The following is a 27,684-nucleotide window of genomic DNA, read 5'->3' as shown; positions in this document are numbered from 1 at the left end:
AAGGAGCCGGCAGGGAGCGGGCAGGGAGCCGGCAGGGAGCGGGCAAGGAGCCGGCAGGGAGCGGGCAGGGAGCGGGCAAGGAGCGGGCAAGGAGCGGGCAAGGAGCCGGCAGGGAGCCGGCAGGGAGCCGGCAGGGAGCCGCAGCAGTGCCCGCCGCCCCGAGAACATCGCTGCCCGGGGAGGGGACAGGAGGGGGTTCCCCCCCTGCGCCGCTTCCAGCGCTCACACGGGGAGCAGAGGTGCCTCCTCCTCCTTCTCCTCCTCTTCCTCCTCCCCCTCCTCCTCCTCCCGGCTCCTGCCCTGCCGGCTGGCAGCGTGCGGCTGGCCGGGGACCTGCCCGGGAGCCGGGAGGAGCCGGGAGGAGCCGGGCCGGGCTGTGGGCAGCCGGGTGCGGCGGGGCGGGGAGCGCGGGGGGACGCGGAGCGGAGCGCGGGGGGACGCGGAGCGGAGCGCGGGGCCGGGGGGCTCCAGCGCCCGTGGAGCCACCGGCAACCCCGCGGAGCTGCCGCCCGGGGTCCCCGCCTTGTCCCCGCCGCCCCTAATGGCCTTTGTCTCTCTGCAGCGGCAGCCGGCGGCGCAGGGACGGGGACATGGCTTGGGGCGAGCTCAGCCCCCTCCGCTGGCTCCGGGAGAGCCGCCAGTCCCGGAGACTCATCCTGCTCATCGTCTTCATCGCCCTGCTCCTGGACAACATGCTGCTGACGGTAGTCGGTAGGTAGGATGAGTCTTTCTTTTCTTTTTTTTAATCTCCCGATTTACGGCAGAAATAATCTCCAATGACAGATGTACCCCCTGGATGTATGGTTAATGCTTTCAAACCGAACATTTCCAAGCACTGATTTTTTTCTTAAACATGAATGACATTCTAGGTATTGCAAACGCTGCTATACACATCAAAGTCTCACTTTTATTTCACTTTTATTTCTATGTTAATTGCACGAATGGTATAAAAAGGTCGTCTTGTTTTGTGGTGTTTTTTTTTTCCTTTTTCCTACTAAAAGCCACCGGCACTTCACAGAACAACAGATAACAGTATTTTTAGCCCATCATCATATTTCCTCTTGTGGTCATGCAACTGAAACAACAGGCTAGATAACTATGGAGATGCCTGTTTCCTTGCGATAGTTTGTCTTTCCCCTACGCTGGTCTTAAAATGCTGGGTTAGTAAGAAAACTATCTGACTGGGTTTAAGAAAAGCACTTCTGTAAGTCGGTTTAAGAAAATAATCCAAGTTTTGATCAAAGTTGAAGATGCAACTTTTACTGGCTTCAGATGAATAGTGTCAAGTCTTAGCAATCTGCTCAAATAAAATACTTGAATATTTTTCACTGGTAGTTTTAGAAGTCCTCATATTCAAATGTGTATATTGACGTGAATTTTAATAAAACGGTTTAGAGAAACAAGTGGTTCATGGATGCACACAGACATATGCATGAATGCACATGCTTCTCTCGAAAGCGAATCAGGCTGTGCAGAGCTGGATGTTGGATGTTACATGTATGCTACAAGCTCTAGAAATTATTATAGTTTGCAGACTTACTGAAAGAGTGGGCTTTTTCAGGAAGGGATGCAAGACAAGGAGGGGCGACTCTCACTAGTGTTAAATTCAGTAAATCTGACATCTGTGTTTACAGATTCTGAAATGCAAATTTCTGAGATACGTATTAATCCAAATAAATTGCAGCTAAGATCCTAAAGCATATAAAGCAAGTCCCTTCTGGGTGATCTTTTCAATGTAAATTTTAAAAAACTGAGGTATGCAAACATCAATACATTAGTTCTGATTACTTAATATAGAAGTGTTATTTTTTTTTTCTTAGGGCTGCTGTTTACCAATAATTTTGTGGTTTAATTTAGAAATGTGTTTTATTGCATTTTAAATATTTTTTTAACAATAGTTTCAATGCTTTTCTCATTGTTTATGTTTTCACAATCTAATAAATGGATTTGTGCAGTCACATGACAGAGACTCTTCAGACGTGGGTTTTGATACTTTTATTTTGTTTTCTGAATGATGTTTGTATGGAAAATCTTACATTTCTCAAAACTGCCAAAAAATAAAGACTAATGCAAAAGAACTTTTCATTTTAAACTGCACTTCTGAGTTATGGGTGTGTTTTTTCCTGTGAGCAAATGCATATTTTAGTTCTGTATTTCTGCTGTTCAAAATCCTTACTAGTGTGCTGTGTAGGAAGGCCTTGTATTTCCTAATCAATGGCAAAGCAAACAAGAAAATTTGGTGATTCCATTTACAAATAACCTGATAGTAAGATGCCAATATATTTTATTTGTTTTTCCAGTGCCAATAATTCCCAGTTACCTTTACAGCATCAAACATGAGAAAAATGCCACAGAAATCCAGACTACTAAGCCTAACACAGTCTCAACAATGATGGACAATTTTCAGAGCATCTTCTCCTACTATGACAACTCCACGATGGTTACTGGAAACGAATCTGATAAGACACAGCCCAGAGAGTTGCATCATACTCAGACAGAACAAATGATAGTAAATGTGACTCCTTCCCCGTCTGATTGCCCCAAGGAAGATAAGGACCTGCTGAATGAAAATGTTCAAGTTGGTCTCTTGTTTGCTTCAAAAGCAACAGTGCAGCTAATCACTAACCCCTTCATAGGGCCTCTGACAAACAGGTATGTTATTTCTGCTACGTGACTCAGGATTTTATATTGATGTTTTAGTCTGGACTAGTATTTCAAGCAAAGTATCTTTAATTCTATTGTGGCCCTGACTTTCTGGCTCCCTCACTTTATCTGGAGAAATATTTTAGTGAAATACATTTGATGAACACATCTTTTAAATGCCTACACCCTTTCCAAAATAAATTGGTAAGCTGCACGTAAGCCATTTGATACATTCAATATCATACATTTTTCCTTCAGATCCTGAGGTTTCTGGTGCTTATAGAAACTTTTTTCTGGTGTTGAAATTTCTTCAATATGGCTCTATGGAGCCAAATGATGCTACAGCTCAGTATTTACAAAGTGCTGTGAATTGATGATATATTTGTTACACCTGCATTAGGCAAATGTGATATTGAAGCTGCAGGCAGGGCTCAGACCCCTCCCTTGCTCTCACAGAGACTCGCAGCTCTTGGTGCCATTTGGTGTTCACCGGTTTGGAGTCGTTTGAGGTAAGAATCAGTAGGAAATTCGTGTGGACTTCAGTGAAAAATGAAAAAGTGTCAAACTTTGCTGATGCCATATTCAGTGGATCACAGATTTCCATCAGCGCATGAACTAGCACGGCCTTCAAATTGTTCTCTCTAAATTCTTGCATATTTATGATACCTTGATGAAAATATGTTTAAATGGTACATTATAGAAAATCTATCTGAGCCAGGATGAAGGGTGTAAGGACCAATATCAATGACGTATAACCCTTTCTCCCGAAAATCTAAGCACTAATGATGTATTCATAATATCATTTAGATTTCTGTTATTAACACTTAATTTAATGTTATTGTTAGCATTTTATGTAACTGCTCCCCACAGAAGCCCTCCCAAACCAAACAGGAGATCAATCTCTGCAGGAAATAAACTCCAAATAAAGTCCAGTCAGGTCACTAATTTTCATATTTCTTATTCAAACTATTTTTTATAAAGAAGAAATTTTTCTTTCAGAAAACAATACACTGCAGAAGTCTGTCCTTGTAAAGCACTTTTGTTTAAGCAGTCAATGCTTAGCAGGTGTGGCAATAACCAAAACAACCAATGCCTTTTAATGCTACATATTTCAGGTTTTGAAACCAAAACTACCTTTCTTAGATTTTACAGGTTATATATATTGCCTGAGCGTTTAATGTCAATCTGATAGAAGAGCGACCAATTGAGGGCTAAGTGGTGGTTTGAGGCACAGCATTATGAATTCAAATACCTGTATTCAATCTGTGGAACTGATCTATACACAAAGCTTTAAATGAGATAGACAGTTTCATTTCTCTCTCATTTCACCTTATCTCCTACTGCATACCACCTACACAGATATAAGTATGCCATTGCAAAATTACTTTTCCACAAATATTGCTGCGAGATTTTTATTACCTGCATTTTCTGTATTGTTTTGTGAGAATGTCATAGCTCATCCACAAGCGAAGTAACATAACATCAAATAGTATTTTCACAATAGTTCTCTTGGTATTTTTCTAGATGTTCCTGAATGTATAAGTTATTGCCTTACTTATATTTACTTCATTAGTATCATCAGTTTCCACAACCTGCCAAACCAGGAGAAAGGCAGTGATATGTTGTTGACGGCTTTTTTGATAGCGCTGTTACGTCATAGTGGAGATGCAATCTCTGCTCTTGCTTGGGCAGACACCTGCCTAAGGCAGAGAGTGTGTGTCCGACCGATGTCTCTCCATGGGCCTGCACATTTTGGGACCAGAGCCTGGTGCTGCCTGTGCCGAGGCACGGGGTGACACCTCTCCCTTGGAGCTGGCTGTGGGGCGGTAGATGTTCTTGTAGCATCTCCCTTCGCTGTTAGGAGCAGGGTTGGCAACAAAACACTGAGGTGCTGGAGAGAGTTCAGAGAAGGGAACGGAGCTGGTGAAGGGTCCGGAGCACAGGTGTGATGGGAGCGGCTGAGGGAGCTGGGGGTTCAGCCTGGAGAGCAGGAGCTGAGGGGAGAACTTATTGCTGTCTACAACTACCTGAAAGGAGCTTGTAGCATGGAGGGGGTTGGTCTCTTCTCCCCAGCAAGAGGACAAGAAATGGCCTCAAGTTACTCCAGGAGAGGTTTAGGTTGGATATTAGGAAAAATTTCTTCATGGAATGGGTTGTCGGGCATTGGAACAGGCTGCCCAGGGCAGTGGTGGAGTCCCCATCCCTGGAGATGTTTCAAAGACATGTAGATGAGGTTGTTAGGGACATGGTTTAGTGCCAGAGTTAGGTTAATGGCTGGACTCGATGATCTTGAAGGTCTCTTCCAACCAAATGATTCTATGATTCTACGAACACTAGTGCTGTGAGCTGAGATTTCCTCCTGGAAACTTCCTACAGGTTTGTTTTTTTTTTTGCATGGGACTGAGCATGTGACCACAATCACAGGGGCAGGTTTGCGAGCTCAGATGCCCAACAAGTGCGAAAAGAAAAATCAAGAAGCACATCACCCCTGTGTCTTGTGTGACTGACTCTTCTCTTGCACAGCAGAAATCAGTACCTTAGTGGAAAAGTGGCCTGAAATTAGATTTAAGGATTACTGGTTTTCTTTCATGCATTATTTGTATCTTGGTACCAGGATCTGCCTTTCTTCTGAGAAATGTTTGGTGGGAAATATCAGTTAAAATATTTATCAATTAACTGTAAAAGCCTTTGGCAAAAAACCCTCCTAAAGTTGACATTTCCTAATAACAACGTGTATGTGATAAGTTAAAAAGCAGCGTGAAAAATGTGATTATTATAAAGACTCTTCCTTACCACTGATAAACTGTTTAGTGATAATTGTTATTGCCTTTACTACTTTTGCAAAATTTCATGAAAATACCACAGCTTAAGGAGAACCAATTGTTTAGTTCAAGATTAGTGTACTCAGTTTGCTAAGAAGCCCAGTTGGTTTCTTTTTCAAATAGGCAGCACACTGTGTTCATGGTTTTTGGTTTTCAGTCAAATATAGTTGTTCAGGAGCAGTTTAGATTTTTAATCGAGTATAGAGTTACTGGCTTTCAGTATGCACTGGCTTTGAGTGCTTGAGTTTATACACGATTCAAGAGGATGCTCTATTCATATAAGTCTGTGCAAATAATTATTTTAGGTTTTCTGGAGTTTGGTAGGCTATTTTTTTCCCTTTCTCTGTAACTACTGGAGGTGTAGATTTTCAAAAATAAATTTCAAAATTGGCTCCATTCAAGAAGTAAGTTCTGCTAAAAACATTTCTTATTTAAAGCACAGCTCCTTCAGCAGAGTAACACACAAAACACACAGCTGGGTTAGTGAACCGGTTTGTAACTTGTGGAACAACACAATTTACCTTTGGTCTAACAAAGTCCTAGGAAAGAAAATGTTAAGTGACGGCTTTGCTGTAGGATGTGAACATATGCTTCCCACTGTGCCACAGTTTCAGGGCAGAGCTGATAAAATTTGGTGACTCAGATGCATATCATGTTTTTGCTTGTGCTGAAATTGGTAAGAAACTGTACAAATTGCACAGCACTTGATACAGGGCACTTTGTGAGGAGGGTGCACTGGCAAAGGGAAAATGAAGGCTCTGCCTAATCCTTTCCAGTGAAGAAAATGAGCAAAAGGCTGTTGTGCTCTCTAACACTAGCTGCTTTTCTCCATTATTTTTTCAGGCTCTTACCAGGCTCTGTGAATGAGGCCGTGAGTCCAGCTGTGCTTGCCCCACAATCCACTGGAGTCAATGAATGGCTCCCCTGCCATGTTTCTCCCTCCCTTCATTTGTCAGTCTGAAAAAAAAAAATAGTTTCAAACTCGCGCTTATCTATATGAGGCCTCAAAAACAATTTAAAAATGAACAGATATTTTCACCATCATTTTCAGCAAGAGGGTTGAAATCAGTGGATTTGCAGCACTGTAATGGATGGATAATTAGGCTCTAATCATCCACAGCTGCTAAACTGGTCAGTGTAACCTTTATTTTACTGCTGCACAGGACCCATCAATTGGTGGTCTTATTGTAGGTTAACCTTATTAATGGGTATAATCCACTTCCAAACAGTCCTGCAATCTCAGGTCAACGTGGCACTGAAAAGGAGTTTAGGTGTTCTCCATCAGCGGCAGCCTTTCCCCTCCCTCCTTCATCTAATGACTTTGGCTTTTTCAGAAGTCAGAAATACTTGTAGGAAGCACTTTTAGCTCCAGGTAGCCTTGATGAAACATGCTGGACTCTGCTTCAGATTGTCTTCGAGGGTTTTGAAAGGAGTGCCTGAGAAAATTACACACTTGAGCATGGTAACAACAAAAAAGAAGAGAGATAACAGGCTGTAATATTCTTTTGTGTTACATACATGCAGAGGTACAAAGTGTAGAGGTACTGTAATGGAGCATATCATGTCATGTCCAAGAAGTAGAAACTGCATATCCACGTTTCATGTGGCAAGAACATAAACGGCACAGGACCAAGGGACAGTCACTAAATAGTTGGCTGTTACAGGTAGTGCTTCTCTTTTTTGTGATTATTTATGTTATATAGTGTAATTGTTCTGACCAAGAAAAGCTCCCAGTTCGTGCTCTCTGTTATCTGTTGGACGGATCAGGGAATGCAGCTGTAGATCAGACATTTGAGGTAGCACAACTGCCAACTAATTAGTGCTGCTATTTCAGGAGGAGGCAGGGTTTGCTAAGATTATGCAGGAAAAGACAATCTGCATATCTAACTAAATGTCAGCTGGAGGTGGGACTGTCCTCTGAGCAAGAGCAACTGTGACTTCCAGAGGTTCAGCAATCTCATGAAGGGGCAGCACATTGGAATCAAGCTTCTCTAAATTGTGGGTGAACTATCCAGCAATTTTTAGCTTTTCAGAGGATTATAATGACTTGTTTAATTCAGAACAAATATGTGTGTCCTGTGCTGACCTCTATACCTTTGCATCATCTTGTATGATGTATCACTGGCAGTGCAGATGTTGGCTGAAAGGACTAGCTGTGCCCACACAGATCTGGTTCTGAAATGATTAATTTCTGCGTGGAGGAAAAGGTGTGTGTTGCACCTTGGTATGTGTGATGAAACATCATGGTCTGCTGGGCAGCAAGAATAGGACTGAGGTCTGCTCTAGTTCTGCCCTCATCACCCTCTGTTGAGTGTCACTTCACACCTTGCTGGGACCCTGTTTCTTCAAGATAAAGGAGGAATAATATCTGCAGCTGCAAAAATTAAGAACAATGCCTTAACAGCATTTTATTAAGCATTAAAAGTGACTTCCAAAATACTTGTTTTCTTACAGCTTTCAACCACCAGAAACTTTCCCAGTGTAGAAAGCCTACTGGAAGGATAAAAATCTGCTTCAGCTTGATGAAAGTATCATTTAGAACTAGTGTGACAGCCCTTCTCTTTGTTTAACTCAGTAATGTTTATGGAAGATCTCACAGCTCATGTCTCTGATCTAGCAATAGAAACGTGAATGTAGAAGCTACTTTGGATGGTGTTTGTTTTCATGCAAATAACTGAATTTTAATTCAGTGTACTTGTAGCAGAAACAACTTGCTGTCTCATGGCCCCTGTGTCAAGTCTAAGAATTGCTTGATTTCTGTACTGAAATCAGACTTCTTCCACAATGCCCACCTTAATTAGCTCTGGGGTGGCCTTGGCAGACACAACCCTACTTTATCTTGCAATGGAAGAAGGCACAAGGCCATTCAGTGTTTGCTTTCATAGTACCACAGAGGAAGACAATATTGCTCACCAGCAGCAGTAGCCATATCCACAGTTGTTGTTTTGTTTTGGTTTTTTTAATCTGTACTTCTATCAGGGCTTTGTTTAATTGAAAAATTCAAAATCAAAGCAATTATGGTCAAACTCTCTGTGGTCTGTTCTGCCTGAGCTCACCGGGAAGTGCCCACCTCAGCTCTGAGGTAGAAGATGGTAGCAGAAGAAGATAATTTTTTAGTTCCTCATGTACTTAGCAACATCAGTGAAGCTCAGCATCCCATTGTGTAATTCCTACTATACGCATAGTAAGAGAAGAGACTGACTTAGAAAAATCATCCACTTTAAATAAACCAGACAAAAAAGGTTGTATTCTCTTATAGGCCAGATATTGAGGTGCTAATAGATTAAAATAATTATCGTAAGGTCACAGGGGAAGTCTGATAGTGCCAGGGTTTTAATTTGCTTCGGAGAGGCCAGTCCAGTTAAGTAACCACAAGAGTAACCAGTCTCCTCTGTTGGGTATTTCTAACACCCACTTACAAATTTCAACTACAAGAATTCGCACACTACAATTTTGTCATATTTTTAATGTAGTGATGATATTTAAGGCAAAATTTTTCCACCTGCTCTTTATTAGAGATTTCTGCGGCATGTGTAAATGTGCATGCTAGACTTCTTTAATTCGTAAAACTCAACCAAATGTTAAAATGAGATGTTTAATGAACATCGAGCCTTGCACTTCAAGAAGCTTTTCATTTTCCATGGTCCTTAATTATATAAAAATTAAACTAGCAAATAAACAAAGCTTAGAATAATTAGTCTAGTTTATTTATATCAGGACTGCTATAATTAAATTTTTTTTAAAAAAAGAATTATAGATTCTTCCATTATCTGATAGACTTACTTAAGCCAATACTGCCAGTATAAATGCCCAATACTGTCAAATCTTTGGAAGCTGAAGTCAATCAGTACTCCTTTGAAAAGCACAATCCGTTGCTGAAGAATCTGGCCATTAAATTAAATAAAAATAAATTTAAATAATACAAATCAAATGCATGGTTAAAGAATTCGTCCATTAAATAATACAAATACATTTCAGATGCAGAATATTATCAAAAGGAGGCTGTGAATAAAATGTGCTGAATAGAATATACTGTCTTCAGACATACCTGGGTAGTGGTTTTGATTCTAGGGTAGATTTTTAACAGTGTGAAAAAGAGTATATTGTGAATTTTTTGGTTGAAATTTGATTTTTAGCTGCCAAAAACATGTGTTTGCCTGCTAGACAGAAAATAATTTATTTCCTGGAAAATACTTATAGCAACCAGGTGTTTCTACAGGCTGTTTAGAGTCGTGATGGAGAAGTGGGCTGATGAAGAAAGCTTTGAACTGCTCCATTTTTACTCCTACACTCATGGAAAGCAAAAATATTCTCAGGCTCTTTGGGACTCTTCCAGTGCTCCTGGTTGAGGCAGAACTCCCAACAAAGCTGATGACAAATTTTCCCAGTAAAAAAGCCATTGGTTTGACCATGTCTCATTACAGTCATTGTCTTGTGAGGATGGAAACAGATGAGCACTGAAACACTACTGGGATATTTCACAGCTCAGACAAATCTTCCCTTCTCAGATCCTTGGCAACCCCATGGTGGCTCAGAGATACTTTACTGGGTGCAATTATGGTGGAACAGGGCAATTAGATTCTAATGAGAGAAGGATTTCTTCCAGGGATTTCAGATACAAAGTCTGCTGTGCCAGATAAAAAGGCACCTGTAACATGAACAAATCTGATCATGTGGTACACAGTATATAGTTCAAAACCTACCAAGGAACTACAGGTTGTTTTTTTGTGGTGTGTGTGCTCATGTAAGCCTAACTCAAAATGTCAGCGACACAATGCCAAGAAATGTGAATGTTCATTTTGTTTTCCAGAATAGGCTACCAGATTCCACTGTTTGCTGGCTTCTGCATCATGTTTGTGTCAACAATCAGTAAGTTTCTGGCCCAGACGCAACTTTTAAATAAATGATCTATAATAATCACTATGAATTCTTCTTGTTGATGTAGAGGGGCTGATTTCCAAGGAAAATTTAAGGGTAGCAGCTCCATGTGCATGATGGTGCTGATGAGATCTACACATACACTCTTACAAACGTGCTCTAAGGAATTTACCACCTTCCATCCCACCTCAGCAGGTCTCTTCCTCACCTGAACCTTTCTTTCAGGTTCTTGCAATCTGGAGCGGTGCTCCGACAGTTTTATTAAACTGACGGCAATGGGAGGGTGATCAGCCGTGAGAAGGCTGTTTTGCAGGGTCCTTAACAACTAGATATCATAAGGGCTTATCAGAAAGATCATGAAGCTGCAGTGGCTCATGAGCAGAACATGAGTCAACAGTATCATCGTGTCACCAAACATCACTGTGGGATGTGCAAACAGGAGCACAGCCTGCGAGTCAGCTGAGATAATTTGTCTGCTCTAATGGCACTGATAAGGCTTCAGCTGCTGTTTTATGTTCAGTTTTGGCATGGCACTTGAAGCGGTGGCCCAGGTGGAAAGAGTACAGAGGAGAACATCAAGGACCATTAGAAGCCTGTGCGAAACAATGAAAGAACCGGGTCTGCTTCAGAAGGCAGATGTAAGACATATCAGAGCCCATGACAAAAAGGAAGGGAACAGTTTTCCATGTTCACCGTACATAAGAGAATGAATAATGAGCTCAAAACTCCATCATCAAGGGGACTGAAGTGCTGGAGATTACCTGGTCTTAGAGTCACTGACAACTCTGCATTTTAGGAACACATTAGACTAGTTTTGGTTGGGATGGAGATTAGAATAGTAAGACTAATTTATAGTAGAAGGGAGTACTGTTGATTTGCTGGCATGCTTTCTTCCTTTTCCCCTGTCCACATGGGTAGGCAGTTTTGTAAGAGCTGGTGAAAAGCCAGAGAGGCACAATGTTGCAGGGCAGGTGAATCTTGGTTTTAGCTGGTACGTAACAGCTACCCCCAGCTATAAACTATCTGGAAAAATTCCTTAGGTGGCCAACAGATCGGAGCTTTAAAAAGATTTTAAAAACTCACTGTAGATTTAATGATACTGACCGTGACACAGGCTCTACAGAGGTGTGCTTGTGTTTCTGGGACACTCTGCTTTCCAGTGTTGTGGGTGGGGAATTTAGCTGGAGCTTCTTCAGACTGGGCAGCCTGAAGTGAAGGAGCACGGGGAGGCAAGGCTGGAAAGAAAGGTCTTAGTGCTGCTTCTTTGTGCTGCTGAATCAGAGCAGGATGTAATCAGATTCTAAGTAATTAGTTAAAACTGCTTGTGCGCTTGCAGTCAGTGTTACCAGGAGGCTTAGACATCTGGGAGCAATTCAACACTGACACATCTAAATGCAATAAAGGAAAATAATGCAGTTAGCATTGAAAGTGGCACAAGTCACTGTAAACGCTTGACTAAATTGCAGGAGGTTTTTTGTGATTGTTTCAAGAAATCTTAACTTTTTAACCTAGTTACAGTTAACCTAATTTAAAAAATTTACCTCTGCTTTTTTCTGTAGTGTTTGCCTTCTCAGGAAGCTACACGTTACTGTTTATTGCCAGGTCCCTTCAAGGAGTGGGTTCCTCTTGTTCTTCTGTGGCAGGTAAGAGAAGAGATGATAGAATAAAATACAGATCACTGATTCTAACATTTTTAGTAATTTTCTAAACTGTACTTTGCTGTTTCAATAATTAATACAAAATTATTCAATTGAATCAGGTTCACTTTTTTTTCTGTCCCTTTCATATAAAGTAGCTCAAAAGCAAATGTCTTTTCAGACTTGCTTGGTATTTGGGTTGTGGTAAGGTACAGCACTAAATGAACTGCACTCTCCCTGGGATTTCTGCATGTGTGTCTTCAACATTTTAAATTCATTTTTAGCCATTTTAAAGGTCATCAGGAACTTATGTTGGTACTTCTTATAGTAGGGATAGCAGCTCTGTCTGTTACTGAAATTTCTGTTATAAAATGTTGTTTTCAAGGGCTTACTATGCTGTCTGCCTGTTCGGACTGAGGTTACCTCTACTAGATTTCCAATGCAAGGTTGTAAGTTTTTAATGAGTAGGTGAAATGCAGTGTGGGTTTTCAGCCCAAATTATTCAACCATTTCTGAGACCGAGACTAGAGAAAATATGATTTTTTTCTTTTTAATGTCAGAACATTTCACAATCTTTCCTTTGAAAAATTCTGTGTGATGGCAGCAGGAATATCAATTTGGCTTGGGAGGGGAGGTTAAAAGAGCTTTTTTTCAAGAATGTGTTTTTTGGCTTCCTCAGGAAAATTCCCCCTCCCCAGCTGGACTGGTCTATAAGCAAGGTTCACACATACTCCATAGAAATGTAACAAGAATTCGGCAGCTGGATTCTTTGTAGGTTCCTTTCGCAAGGGTTTCGCTCCAGCCCGCATCTGGGGAGATACAACACCCCAGGCTGAGATTTTGAACTGGGAGCAAGAAGCAAATTATGCCTAAGATGGGTTTTAAGCTGTGCAACAAGCACTAGTTAAGCAGAGAGATTTAAGCCTGGGTGAGTAGTGGGAAGAGTGGGGATGCAGCAAAGTAAGCAGACAGGGGCTGGCATGAGGAGCCAGGGATGGGGAAGGCAGAGACAAGCAGGAGGGATGGAGAGAACAAAATCCATGTTTTTTCTTTGCACAAGTTGAGGTTACAAGTCAAACTTTCCAAAGGGCAGTCATGCCAGAATCAAAATTATTTTTCCGCTTTAAGTCAGTCCCTGTCCAAGTATGCACTTTGAGATAAAGTTTTTAGATGAGTACATGGCTTTTTTTTTTTTCCTCGCAGAAAACCTGCAAAATAGAGCAGAAAAGGCCAAGAGATCATCTAGTGCACCCCCTTCCTGAAGGCAGGATCAGCTTTGTATCTGTCATTCCTCATGCACACTTGACAGACATGTTCTCAGAAGCCTCCAGAAATGCCCTCAGCATCTAGCTTTGTGCTTAACCACTTTTACTGGCAGGATGTTTTTTCTGATGTCTCATCTAAAGCCTCTTTACTGTCATGTAAACCTATTTCTGCTTCCCATACTTGAGAGAACATGAAGAACAGTTTCTTTTGTTTTATCTTTGTGGCTCTTTTTCATATTGCAAGACTATTATCACATCTCACATCGATTTTCTCCTCTCTGGTTTTAAATTGAAAGTCCTGCAGTTGTGTCTCAGATATTTTTCTAAGCCTTTGATCACCCTCATTGCTCTTCTCTGGACAGTCTCCAGTCTCTTCAGCTGTTCATGCAAACAATTCGATGTCATCCACGATTTTCAATAAGCATATTAATCCACACAGGACCTCTGTTGTTTTGATGCACATGATGGATTGTATTCATTTAATGATCAATCACGCAATTTTTTTTTTTTTGTAGTTGTGGACCTTATTTAGTGAGTCCTACTTAAGCCTTGATTTGAAATCAGAATTATTAATTTCTGTGAGGACTCATCTGCAGCATTTACGTCTACAGTGCCCTAGTACTTCACAAACCCACAAATGAATTAGGCTTCATGTTTCCTTTTGTGAAATGAAGGTTCATCATCAAATGCACAAGTGAGGCATGTGAAGATAAAGGTCAAAAGAATCCTTTAATTTTGGATGCTGAACTTGACATACTCATAATAATCAGCGCTGTGCAATACCTCATGCCCAGAGCACAGCTGCCACTGGCCACAGCTGTAGCTTTGAGTGGTCACCAGAACTTTGTGTCAACTGCCCAGAGTGTGAATAACAGATCGGCAACACCTGTCAAAAGCTCTGTTTCACCTAGTCGAAAAGCGTCATCTAAAAGCTCTGTGACAAAGTCAGGGACAAAGAATCTAGTAAATCGGGGCATTATTAAGTTATATGAATAGTACTGCACAATAGAACAAGGTCTTAGAGGCCATTTATGTCGCCAAACCCCCTTTTGCTTCAAAGTGAGTTCTACAAGGAGGGAATATACACATTTATATTTATATATATACAGATACCTGCTGCCATCTCTGTATAATGTTTAGTAGGGCTGGCAAATGATGATCATAAACTGTACTACACAGCTGCCTAATTTTGCGTTGTACTTTTTTTTTCACTTTTTTAAAATTTAGGGATGGGTATGCTCGCCAGTGTATATACAGATGATGAAGAGAGAGGCAACGCAATGGGAATTGCACTCGGAGGCCTTGCTATGGGAGTATTAGGTCAGTGAGACGGAGGCTCTGCTGGCAAGAGAAACCACGCCCAGCCTTCCCCAAATCATGCACTTGTGATCCAAGAACGCAGCAGAGGAGTCTCATGAAGTGTAATGTTATCGTGTCATCTCCTGCTTAGATTCATGGTGCACGTTAAGAACAGTTTTTTCCCACAGCAGCACATTTCTTATGTGGATACATATGTCGGGCACAAATCTCAGATATTTGCATTTTGTTTGCTTGGAAGAGCATTTTGGGAAGTGAAGAATATGGTTATTGTCATGATCAATGAGCTTTGTGTTCTGGGTTTTGTGGTGGTGGTGTTCGTTGGTTGTTTTTTTGGGTGTGTCTTTTTTTTTTTTTAAATTGAGCATTTTGGTCACTGGGTACCACAGCAGGATGCCCAAACCCTTGCAGAGGACGTTTGTTCCCAGCTGTGCCCTTTCTTTCTCCCTGGCAGTGGGCCCACCTTTTGGGAGCGTCATGTATGAGTTTGTGGGGAAGAGTTCTCCGTTCCTGGTGCTGGCAGCACTTGCCCTCTTAGACGGAGGTCGGTAAATACAAAGAGTCAATATTGCCATGTAGAACATCCTTTTCATATTGCTACCACCTAACCCGCTCCTTGATGAAATGTTACAGTATTGATTTCTTTTCGCAGCTGTTCAATTATTTGTTCTGCAGCCATCCAGAGCACAAGCAGAAGTGAGTATTAACATAAAACATTCTAGGCAATGGATGACACTTTGCTTTTCCTAATCCCAGGCTTTTGTTTCATAGAGTCAGAAGGGGACACCGTTGCTGACACTTTTGAAGGACCCATATATCATTATTGCAGCAGGTACCAGATCCTTTATTTTTTTTCCTTTAAACCAACTGCTGGTGTTATACCTGGCACTCTGGAATGCCTCAGGCTGAGCCAATTTAACAATATTGTCATTTGCTGTTTTCATTAACATGAAGCTCAAAGAAAAAAACCCAATCTGTTGGTAATACAGGATGAATATACCAGTAGAAACGTAATAGGCAGAAAGTTTGATATGTAGATGTCTTTCCAGCTGAGATGACACTAACCACCTGCAGCTGCTTGCTACAGCAATGTGATGTGGCCATGAAACTTTCTATGAGGCAAGTGAATAGGGCCAAGGCTTTTAGAGGGAGAGATTTTCAATTTTTGGGTCACAGGCAGGCATAGGGAATAACACTGAACTTTGCTTCTGTTTGAAGAGGGAGTTTGGTCTCTAGAGCATGGATTATATTTCAGAAAAGGTCTGTGTTGAATGGTGAATGGTGTTTGGAATTACATGTACCATTTGTCTAATGAATCTTTCTGTCTCGAGGGAAGATTTCTTTCTTGCATTGCATTTTGTTGAATGTTTATTCTGAAGTCTGTAATTAAGCCTGGCCCTTTTAAATGTTCATAAAATACCTGAAAACAAATAATGATTTTTGCAGTTTGCCTCCTTAGTGCTAACCTTCTTGTCCAACAAAACAATTCTTCCAGGCTTTTCTGGGTTCTCTGATTCTCGGTGGTCTTAGGGAATTATCATTACCCTAACTCCTTTACTAGACATTTGGTCAAGCTGTCAGTGAAGTTATACAAACACTTTTGCTTGAGAAAATCTTGGACCATTAGAAGACCTTGCTGTAGAAGCAGCGTATTTGAGTAGCAAAGACAGTACCTGTCATAAGAGCTCAGATCTATCATTCCTCTCATTCAGTACCTTAGCTCTTACAGTGTTTACAGCAGGTGCTGCAGGGTGAGATGCGTCTAACATTATTCTCCAGGTATCTCCTTTATACGCTGTCCCTGCCAAGGTCTAATCTGTGACAGAACTTGGTTTACATCACAAAATGTGACAAGGGGAGTGATTTTAAGTGGTACTTTGCTTGACTAAGACTTATCCACTCATGCCAAGCTAGACTTAGCCAAGGAAGAAAAAAGGTACCAAGGGCCATGATGCTGCTATTTTGGCCATGTCTGATGCCTGCTGACAGCAGGGATGGGCTTTGCTCCCACTTTCTAACACATCTACGTGGCATTTAATTTCTGCAGCTATTCTCTTCTCTGAAGCAGTTTTTGCTGATGTTACAGGGCTCTGTACAGCAGGGCTGCACAGTCTCAGGGCAGCAAAGTAGTGAGGAAGATTCAGAGCTGGATATCCTGGAATCAGGACAGAGTGTGCCAGAGAGACCTCACCTGGACTGCCGTGGCTCTTTTCCCCTCTTCGCGCTGCCAGTGCCTCCTGTTTCCCCTTCCCATCTTCAATACAAAGCAGCTGGGCAAGACCAGAGGAAGGGAAAGGAAGCATGTACAGAGGAGTAGAAACATAAAGACCTTCTCTTCATTCACACAGGATGACTTGTCCCCCTCCCACCAGGCACCAGCACCCAAGATATGAGAAAGTCCCTGTGGTGGGATACTGGAGGGGTCAGGTGCAGCACCCAGTGTCTCTGCCTTCCAGGACAGACTTTGACAGTATGGTTGATGCTGATGTTCTCTAACCTCAGCCTCTTCTCCCCCTGCTTTATTTCCCTTGCAGACTGAATTTGATCTTTTCAGAGATGAATACCAAATACCAGCTATAAATTCAGCCTTTTATCTGGCCTACCAGTGTCCAAATGCAGCTTTCTTGATGCGCCAGGAATACACTATTTAAGTGTTAATTGCTTCAGTTGGGAAGTTGTTGCTTTTTACAGTGAAAAAGGTCTGAAAATTTCATTTGCTCTCCCTCACCTCAAGGAGTTCAGTGTTTTCCTTGATCTGTTTTCTAGGATGGGAACTTCTGATCCTGAGATTTACAGGGAAGGGTGGGCAAGCAGTTGATTGGGACCGTGGAGTTAGCTCTGTGCTCTGACACCTTGAGGCAATCAGTTGAGGCATCATGCCGCATTTCTCCATATCTAAGCCAGGTTAATACGTCTTCTACTTCACAAGGATGCTGTGAATGTAAAAGTCCCACACTGTGTAGGACATTCAGATACAACGATTAGGGAGAAGGTTAAAAGTGCCATTGCGTTTGCACTGCTCAGGGAGATTAGAGGTTTTGAATGGCTTTTAAGACAGTTAACGACCTCATTAAAATACTGACTGTGGGCTGGCTTGTTAACCACAAGTAAAAACCAGGGATATTTTAGGCACGCTGCAAATGGACTAACAGTTTAAGTGTTTCTTGCTCTGTTGATTTAGGTACACTAATTTCATGGTATAAATCCAGATTCAATTTCCTGAGGGTGCGTCACACACTTGAGTCATAATTGTATTCTCAGAGTACAAGCACTTTCTGACCAATTTTGCTTATCTATAGCACAATATTAGTCTTTAACACAAGGTGTCTTGAACTCAAATGTGAGGTTCCTCTCTCTCTGAAAGTGTGGCTTTTTCTCTTAATAACCCACGTTGCCTGTGAGTTATTAATGTTGACTGTCACATCCACTCACCAGTCCAGGTGGGGAGGTTACGAAGATGAGGGCATCAGGGGGACAGGACCAGACGATATGGCAAGCTCGTATGAAAACCTCTGCAGGAGAAAGGAAATATCAGCAAATACAGACTCTGCCTCCTATGTGGATTGTGTCAGAGGTGATGCTTCAAAGTCAGTGCCATCAGTACTCTCTGAAGAGAAATGTTACCGACACTTTTTGTCACTGCTGGTTGGAGCTCAGTGAATGAAGTCACTGTCATTCTTGCAGCCAGACCTCAGTGACAGAGACTAAAGAAACGCCAGGTGATACCAGCTGACAAAGTTGCATGGACAGACAAATTAGTTTAAATTATCAGATGCAAACCCCAGAGTTCAGACAGATATTATGATGAGCATGTGGTTTCTTGAGAAGGGTTGCAACAGCTTTTTCACAGAAAAATACCAGTGATGTCTACAGCACTCTGCCAGGGGCTGAGTGGGTTCTCGGCTGTGGAGGTGGGATCCAGCTGGAAGGTTGCAATTCCACACCTTTTGGCCCATGTAGGACACTCGGTCTAATTTAAAGAAAAAATTATAGAGAAACTTATGCCCTTGAGACATGGCCGTTTAAAGAGAGGTCCATGCAAGACAGAGGGGAAAAAAAATTGTCTTCTTTTGGGGAAACTTTGCTAAGGTAGCATGGTCTTTATTGGACTTTGCCCTGAGTTTGCAGAGTACCAGCTCAGGCTCTCACTTTTCTCTTGGGGCATGTCCTAAAGATCTGAAGTACCCCTATCACCACGTACCTGAGTACTTTGGTAAGCTCTGATGATGCTTCCTGACCTAATGAGAAGCAGATGTGACACATATGCTCATACCCACCTGTTCCTCATTTCTTTGTGAAACTTGTTAAGAGTAGGACCTTTGCTATTTAAGCCGTCTCTGCTAGGATGCTCCTGCTTCCTCTGGCTGCGCTTTGTGTGGCTTGAGATGTGGGGGTTGGGGTTTTTTTGTTTGTGGTTTTTTTGTTTTGTTTTGTTTTCGTTTGTTTTTTTCTCCCCAACACTGAGGAAGCAGCTTGAGCGTGGCTGATTTTGGCTCAGAAGAGGGCAGCCCTGAGGTGTTTAACTGAGGCTCCTCACAGCCGCTGCGCTGGTGGGAGCTTGCAGCAGAGTGGAAAGGTTGGCTTTAGATCTAACCTTTCATCTTTAAGGTGAAGCAGCACTGAACTGTTGCCACTTGCCCCAGGAAGGGAGTGAGCCAGCTAGCCTGCGAGTTCATTTTAGGAATCACAGATACACGGTCTAATATATTCTGACAGGTTTGAGCAAGGAATGACATCATTTGCTCCTTTTGTTTTGAACTGTATGATGAGGAACTTGTTCCGTGAAAATAATGTTTCTCTGACTGCAGAAAAATTGTGCTTTTTTTTCTTAAATAAACAATCTCTGAAATTTAGGAAAATTTCTAGACTCTTACAGACATTCTAAACATTAGGGAGAAAAGCGGGAACACAAGTTTGAGGTGGTCACATGTAGCAGTGACTTCCAAGCTCCCTTGAAAGTGATTTTGTAAGGGATCGGCAGAGGGGATGTGTCCTGTTGCTCTGCATTAAGTTTTGACTGCCTCAGGGTCTTTTGATCAAGTGGAAAAGGCATCTTGAATCCAAATAAATACCACGGAGTTTAATAATCCCTGCGCTGAAGTGAAGTGCGCTACCGAGGATAGAGGAACTTGACACAAACCCAGCGGAGTCTTGATCTGCAGGCGGTGGCACGGGCAGAATGGAGCCGGCAGCAAGACTGAGTCAGCACTTCCATCACTTGTTACCCTCTGTGTCTGGGTGACTAAAGGTCCAGGAATTCAGAAGAGATCTGGAAGCATTTGAAATTCATAGGGCTGGGCAAGCTCAGCCAAACCCACGCTTTGCAGCATGGATTTAACTGGCTGCTAGCTAGAGGATCTCGACACGAAATTCCCTTTTGCAGGGGACAGACATCTCTGTGGCTGCCTCTTGGTATTTTTAGAATCAGGACCGCCACATCTCATCATAGTCATTCTCTGATGACGGAGGCACAGGGTCAGAGCCGGTGCCTGTTACACAAGAGGGCTCTGGTTTTGCCCCAGGAGACTAGATAAAGACCAAAAGATCATAGTTTTAGCTAATCATTTGTACAACAGTCAGACCTCATGAACTTCTAAATGTCATCAAGCTCACTGCAAACTTTCACATTATGAAAATAGCTTAACCTTTATTGTAGAATTTCTAGGAGAATAAAAATATATAGAATGTTTTCTTCAGTGATTTTACTTTTTGTTCTATTTAACATTTTTTGTTCATGGTCAAAAGAAATAATTACTACTACTTTTTTTTCCCTTCCCTTCTTTCTCTAAGGATCAATCTGCTTTGCAAACATGGCTATTGCTATGCTTGAACCAGCTTTACCCATCTGGATGATGGAGACCATGTGCTCAAAAAAATGGCAGCTTGGTAAAGTACAGTGTATTATTTGCATCTCTATATTTCGTCTAATGACTGTCTTAATTCTGATCCTGTTAATGACGGTCTCCTTATGCTTCAGGGTGTATTCTTTTTTAACTGTCTTTAAATTGCTGGTGTTGTACCTGTATGATTGCAAACATTGGTCTGTAAGAAAAATAGGTAGTGGATTGGTGTTATTGCAATAGAGGCTCCAGTAAGGGGCAACACTTGCATTGCAGGGAGAAATAGATGGAGGCAGCCGTGGCAATGGGCTTGTCCTGGCTCCTTCAGGAGCCCCAGCCGCAAATCTGGCAGCGAGTGTTGACTGGGAGCTGCAGAGCCAGCCCAGTGGGGCAAAACAATGTGTTTGGGATTTTTCTCAGAGGGAATCCTTCCTTAGTTCCAGGTTTGAATTGCCAGGAGTCATCACCCACAGAAACCTGCAGCACGGCCCTGTGTTTGGTGCAGAGCATGTCCGTGCCAACACATGCTCCTTCCAGGGCTGCTCCTGGTGATGTGTGGAAGGATGGACTTTACTGAAAGTGTAGCCACCAAGGGCATGAGGAGCATTTTCCCTTGAATCTGAAAGATTTGACATCCTTCCAGTGGTTACTTAGTCATCCCATGCAGTAGAAAACAATGGGAGAGCCCCAACTTGGACCACGTTATAACCTGTAACATGGTCTTGGGAAAACAGTGTCCACAGGCAAACTGAGAATGTGTCCTGTGTGTCAGGTTAGACTAGAGAGTAAAACTGGGGCAGTTGCTTTCTTTCTGAGATGAACAAGTGGAAAAAAAAAAAAAAGAAACAAAGATGGACTAAGAAATGGACTGACTTTCAGAGTGTCGAGCTGTATGCGGGAGGTTGATGTGAATCGTCCTGGGTGGGAAGTGGCTGTCGTGTACCACAACATGTAGTGCTGATCCTCTGTATCCATCTAACTGATGTTTACCCTTTTAATAGTTTGTAGGAAAGAGCTACCATTACAAACACAACATACACTTGATAATGTTAACGACTGTTCTGGATTGTGTCATTTCATTAGGGTATTTTTTAGTATCGATATGTGGCATTTGAAAGAAACTGAAAAATTCTTCATGAAGAGGATGATCAGCTAGCATCCGACTAATATCCCTACTCAATCTTAATGTGGATGTCCCTGCGCCATAAAGCAAGCACAAACCTTAGTTCTTATTAATGCAAACCCAGATCTAGAGTGGCCATATCTAGCAGTCCTGTAATATAGTGAAATTAATGCACAAACTTAGACATTTTAAACCCCATGAAGAAAAAGAAAGATTGCTTATCTACCTCCCTCACTAGAGCTTCATATTGCTGGTGCAACGGAAATGAGATTTGGAAATCTCTTCATTGAGCAGAGGTTCCTGAAAGAAAAATATCCATTTTAAATTAAAAATGATAGAAGTCGTTGACTCCATTACGTTTTGTCTGATTTGTCCGCATTAATTAAAATTTTTAAGCCTCTTAAATTATATCTTGAACTGCAGGGTTTTAAGCAAATGATTATCCAGCTGTTTGAAGCATGGTCTGAAGAAGGTATAAAGAACCTTGATTTGATCAATTAATGTTATTGTGCATAAAGCTTATTTGGAATATTATGGTTCTGCTTCAGTATACCACAGCTTACACACAAACCTGCAAGTCTTATTTAACAAGGCTTTGCAGTATTTTTTTTTTTCAGTCATAAAGGTCTGCTGTATGTGACCATTTGGTCACATATAAAAAGGGAGCTCCAAGCAGTACCAAAGTAGCTGTGGTTACACAGGTGAAAATGTTTCACCAGCATCACCATTGTAACTCGCAAGGATTTTAATCACAGGATATTGCTGGGCTAAAAATTACCTCTCTCTTTTTTTTTTTTTTTCCTTATGAATATCAGAGAGATAAGAAGGAAGATGGATAGGCAGGAAATGAGAAAATCTGTGTTGCCTTGGTGAAAGATGAGGAGCATATACACTTAGAGGAAATGGTTTGATTGTGTACCATAATGTCCCGGCTGCTTTCTAAATCTGAATTACCTGATTTAACAGTGACCAAATGGAGGGCTTGTCTTGGCATGTGCTAATTTGGCAGGCTTTCTTAGTTTTTTCAGGTTTCCCAGTTTTATTTTTCTTAAGAAGAGGCTGAATTTAATGGGAACAACGGAATATTTCCCTTCCTCTGCCTCTCAATATTTTTCATTTATTTTTCTTCCCCTCGAGGGCAGCCCTTGTTCTCACACACACCTGCATCCTCCTCTGTGCTGTCCCTTAGTATTTCATAGAATCATTTTTGTTGGAAAAGACCTTTAAGATCATCGAGTTCAACCTTTGACATTTCTCCTCTGGCTGGGTCCTGCCCTGCGGCTCATGGGTGGGAGAGGATGACTCCTCAAGCACACACTGTAATTGAATTTTAAACCCAAGAAGGGGACCGTGACTTGCAAAGCCACAGCAGCTGTCCTGCTGCCCCCTCCTCCCGGGGGGATCCCCCCACCCCTGACCATTCTGGGTATCTGCTCCCTAAGCCATGCAACCAAGAAAGAGTCACTTTCCTTGACCTATCCCAGCGCTTATTGTAGTTAGATATAAACTTGTTGCTCTTTGTTGTTCTGTCCCCTCTCCCAAACCAGTTCTTGCAGCTGATGCTGAAAAAATGCTTTTCAAAGGCATCACCTCACTCCTGCGTTTCATAGATGATGTCCTTAGATTTCATGAAAAGGCTGCAAGAAACCGGATATTTGATTTTTTTGGGCTGTGCACAAAGACTCTATTAGATGCGTTCAAATCAAAATTGCAGCATCTGGAATTTATTAGTTTCTTCTAACACTTTGCTAAAATCATTGCTGATAAAACATCTCGTTCATATTTTTCAGGTGTTGCTTTTCTTCCAGCTAGTATCTCTTATCTCATTGGGACTAATCTTTTTGGAATACTTGCACACAAAATGGGAAGGTATGCTTAATTTAAAAATATTAATAATATTTCAGTCTGTTCATGTACCATTTCTAGTGTTTCCCAGAGCAGTTTATTGATGATGGAAATTGTTAAAGTTTGTTCTATAGTAGTGAAATCACTTTTTTGAACGTGTCGCTACCTTGGTTGTAGAACTCAGCACTTCAGACATGACTTTGATCATTCAAGATCAGCTCTAACATCTCAGTATCCCCCATCTCTGAGTGACATCTCTTTTTTTGACAGGTGGCTTTGTGCTTTACTTGGGATGCTAATCGTGGGAATAAGTATTTTATGCGTAAGTAGAAGATCATGTATCTTTCAGACCATCTAAATGTTCATGTGTTCGTCTTCAAATACCTGCTTTCCCTGTGAGATTCTGCTGAATTTTCTGCTTTATGATACATTATTAAACAATATGTAGTTAATAGGTTCCAGATCACTTTTGAGTGATTTTGAATTTCAGTGCTTCAATTATTTTGAAGGAAGGCTGGCTTTGCAAGAAGGAGGATGATCCTTTTTTTTTGAGCTGTCATTCAACAGTTTGTTCTTGCTCGGTGGATTAATGGCACTGTTGTCTGAAACAGTAGCCCAGAACAAGAATCAAACTCTTAACTTGCACATCTGTACCAGATGTCGCCTAATTACTCTGAGAATTTATCTTAGAAAAAGAAAACTAACCTCATTAGCATGTGCAGTGTGACTTAACTAAATGCCTGAAATTTCCTTTGTAGGTACCATTTGCTAAAAACATTTATGGACTTATAGCACCAAATTTTGGAGTTGGATTTGCCATTGGTAAGAAAAATTACAATGACTTCTTACCGTGTGTTATTTAGGTAAAAATGATTTTATATGAGAAATTACATGGAAAATCAGTTTTGTTGCCATTCTGCTTTGACGATAGTGAAGCCTGAGCTGTGGCCCAAACTGGTAGGTAAAGCAAGAAGGACTAAAGGACGGTGCTCAGGCCGTTTGAACCAGGCTGCTGTTAGACAAGCTGGATTCCGAATTCTGCCCAGAATTGCTCCATCGACCTAAACAGGTCTTGCAAACCGTCCATGAGTTTTATTCCTTGTTTTCAGAAATAAAGCAGTGCGCTGCTCAAAACCCAACGTCTACCCTGTTTTGGGAAAAAATTAAATAGCTATTTTAATAGAAAAACAAACAAACAAACCCCAACAATAACAACAACCAAAACTACAAACAAACCAGAACAGTCTTAATTTTTTTTTCATCAAATCAGAAGTCCCAAGCCCACACACATGTGCTCTTTTTCAAGTACCGCATGTGAACTTTGCTTGTGCTGGACCACACCAGCAGGCTGGAATGGGGACCATGGCTTGTTTTTTAGTGCTTGGCTGGTCAGCAACATGTTCTGGGGTATCTTCATGCACAAGGGATGTGTAGTTAGAAGTTACAGGCACAACTACAAATCCCCAATATCTCGGCAGTTTTGTCAGCTGCCTTCTGCTGTTTCTTGCCAGCAATGAAAGTGTGGCTCAAGAGACCTGGTCAAATCGCCATAAATAATCTTGATTGATTGGATGGAGGTTAATGCTGTCTTTTAGGCCTACAGTAAGCGTAAGTTCATGCAAAATAATTTTCCCCTAGATGAAAGGTACTTGGCTGGTGATGAGAGAAAGGAGCCTTTGCACAGATGGACACTGGGAAGAGGTTGACATGCTCTAAGCTCACATCTCTCTTGTCCTATGTCTCATGTATACATCTGTACATGTCCAAATGTGCCCTCAGACACAGTAAAGACCTTAAAAAGAACAGATAATACAGTCTACTTGAAGATGAATATTTTGCTTATTAAAGAACAAGCATCCTTTTGGCTGCATTTGCATCCCTTTTTAGCACGTAGTTGGCCAAAACATTAAAAGAAAAAACAGAAAAGGCAGTATTTTCCTGAAATATGTTTCCTTCCCTCATGACCAGGAATGGTGGACTCCTCCATGATGCCAATTATGGGCTACCTCGTAGATCTGCGTCATGTGTCCGTCTACGGCAGCGTGTACGCGATAGCTGATGTTGCCTTTTGCATGGGCTTCGCCATAGGTAAGTCTGGCCTTTTCCTGCCTATAATGTACCCAATAGTTAAGAGAAATATGCTGTGATGGTTGGTGTGAGTCCCAGCGGCACCTGCAGCCTTTATGAGCTGGGGTGGTTGTTTCCTGCAAGAAACCAGAAGCAGAGGGAAAGGACACAGGGAATTACAAACATGTCTTTACATTCCTCAAATCCATTCGTGAAGTGGGAGGTTTGTATCTAAAATTACTGTTGTTTAAAGTGACTGCTGAAAAAATTACGTCTGGGCAGTATTCAGAAAAAGTGTTTTATTTATACAAGGTCCTTCTGCCGGTGGTGCCATTGCAAAGGCCATTGGGTTTCCATGGCTCATGACAATTATAGGAATTGTGGATATCCTCTTCGCTCCACTGTGCTTTTTCCTTCGAAGTCCACCTGCCAAAGAGGAGAAAATGGTAAGCATAACGTGGTTTCTTTAGTTTGTTGTTCTGCATCTTTGCCTTTAACTTCCCCAAAACGGGACCAGCAGAGTTCATTTCACCCTCATGCATCACCTTTGGAATGAACTCTGCCTTCTTTATATCTCTAAGACATATAAATAAAAGCTTTCCATTAGTTAGATGTTACAAAGTTGCAAATTTGATTATCATGACGCAGGGTCCAGCAGACATTGATCTGCAGCAGCGCATGCTGTGCTGGAGTCAGGGTAAAAGGTATTTTTGTTTTCCTCTAAGTGCCAGAAATGTATTGACCAAGTACCTGCTTAATGTGTTTCATGCCTTTGTGTGCCTCAACCAGTTTTCTTCATGGTCTTCTATAGTATATACGTTTTCCTCTATACATTATAGTGTATACAGTATATAAATTTTTCTATACATTCTTCCTCTTCTTTGCTTCTCCACACAGATCACCCACCCTTACAAATTAGTGGCTTCTCTTATCCTGTCTGTACCACAGGTCTTACCCTGACTCTTTCTTTTTTTAATATAACTTAATTTTCTGGAGCAGTCAGTAGATCCCAGACACCGTATAAGCATCCGTAGAAGGTTTATATGAATGATGTTTGGCCAAGTCCTCAACCTTGCCCAGTCCCCTGCAACCTGCAGTGGGTATTGAGGGATGTTTTCCCTTCCACACAATGTCCTTTACCTGCTCCCCAACTCTGCTGTTACAAGACTTGCTGTTCCTATAGATTTATATAAGATAAGCATCAAAACCCCCTTACTGCAGGAGGGGACCCACTGAATTAATCACTATTTATTCAGCAAGCAGATTGGAAGCTCCTCAAGGAATTACCAGGCAGCACAATCCCTGTTGTGATTCCAGGGTTGGAAAAGTCTTCGAAAGCAAAACCGAATCTTTGCTGGAACTTCTGCCACCACCTGTAGGTTTTGCCTACCCAGCAACTTCATCCTTGCTCATACTGAATGAGGTTGACTTGGGTGTAAAGTGCTGTCACTAAATTTTAGTTGGGTGAAAAGAAAATATAACTTTGCATGGCCATAGTCTTACTGTGCAGCAGCACATCCCTGCAAGGGAAGAGCAGAACCTGCTGCGTGCGCTGCTCACGCTTTGTACGGGCAAGAGCAGAACAGAAGGTGGAAAAAAGAATCTCGCTGAAATAGCGGCATATGTGAGGCCAGAGACCTTTCATTTTGCACATATTTGGACTGTAGAATCCCTGAGATTTCAGTTAATCCTTCCTCATAACCTTTGTAGACTACACTGATTTATTATTTTTTTTTTTTAACACTGACTAAGGCTGAGGAAAAGAGATAAGAAAAAAAAAAGCTGCTGCTGTTTGCTGGAGATATGAAGTTTATTGTGTGCTTTCCTGGTCACTGACAGGGTTTCACATGTAACATGGTAATTGCCAAAGGGACAGGATCTCTCCCCATGGCCTAAACACCTTCCACAGTGTCTGTGCCCCCCAAAATAACTTGAAATGTAAAGTGTCTCCTGTTCCCAAAGTGGCTTTGTGTCATCAAACTGATTTACTGTTTCTTTCAGCTTTGAAGAGTCAAAAAGAGAGACTCCATTTTGTGCTCTTAATTAACTAAAACCCAAACTTAATCACACTCAACATGAAATAAGTGAGGGAGTTAAGCTAAGCAGAAAAGTGAATGTTCATGCTTTGTTTTCTTCCAGGCAATACTCATGGATCACAACTGCCCTGTGAAAACAAAGATGTACACCCAGAACAACATCCAGTCCTACCCCATGGGTGATGAAGAGGAGGAATATGAAAGTGATTAG

The 27,684-nt window shown here is 41.6% G+C and overlaps 1 protein-coding gene across 1 annotated transcript; it reads left to right on the top strand.

The window, feature by feature from the left end:
* Window positions 1-312: 312 nt before the first annotated feature.
* Window positions 313-27,684, top strand: SLC18A2 (solute carrier family 18 member A2). Its single transcript, XM_065638965.1, has 16 exons — window positions 313-388; window positions 563-711; window positions 2,301-2,652; window positions 10,276-10,334; window positions 11,903-11,986; window positions 14,473-14,565; window positions 15,017-15,106; window positions 15,215-15,258; window positions 15,334-15,394; window positions 20,353-20,448; window positions 23,316-23,394; window positions 23,641-23,692; window positions 24,129-24,192; window positions 25,339-25,458; window positions 25,750-25,883; window positions 27,577-27,684. The coding sequence occupies exons 2-16, from the start codon at window positions 591-593 to the stop codon at window positions 27,682-27,684; spliced, it is 1,557 nt and encodes a 518-aa protein (XP_065495037.1). The 5' UTR covers window positions 313-388; window positions 563-590.

This window comes from Caloenas nicobarica, chromosome 7, assembly GCF_036013445.1.
Source record: "Caloenas nicobarica isolate bCalNic1 chromosome 7, bCalNic1.hap1, whole genome shotgun sequence".
NCBI lineage: Eukaryota > Metazoa > Chordata > Aves > Columbiformes > Columbidae > Caloenas > Caloenas nicobarica.
This window is presented reverse-complemented; position numbering and strand designations above follow the sequence as displayed.

Excerpts from the sequence above, each read along its gene's own strand:
- SLC18A2 (XM_065638965.1), top strand. The coding sequence starts at position 591 with ATGGCTTGGGGCGAGCTCAGCCCCCTCCGCTGGCTCCGGGAGAGCCGC. Across the intron at positions 11,987-14,472 it reads CTCTTGTTCTTCTGTGGCAG|GGATGGGTATGCTCGCCAGT; the intron begins GTAAGAGAAGAG and ends TTTAAAATTTAG. Across the intron at positions 23,395-23,640 it reads CTTGCACACAAAATGGGAAG|GTGGCTTTGTGCTTTACTTG; the intron begins GTATGCTTAATT and ends TTTTTTTGACAG.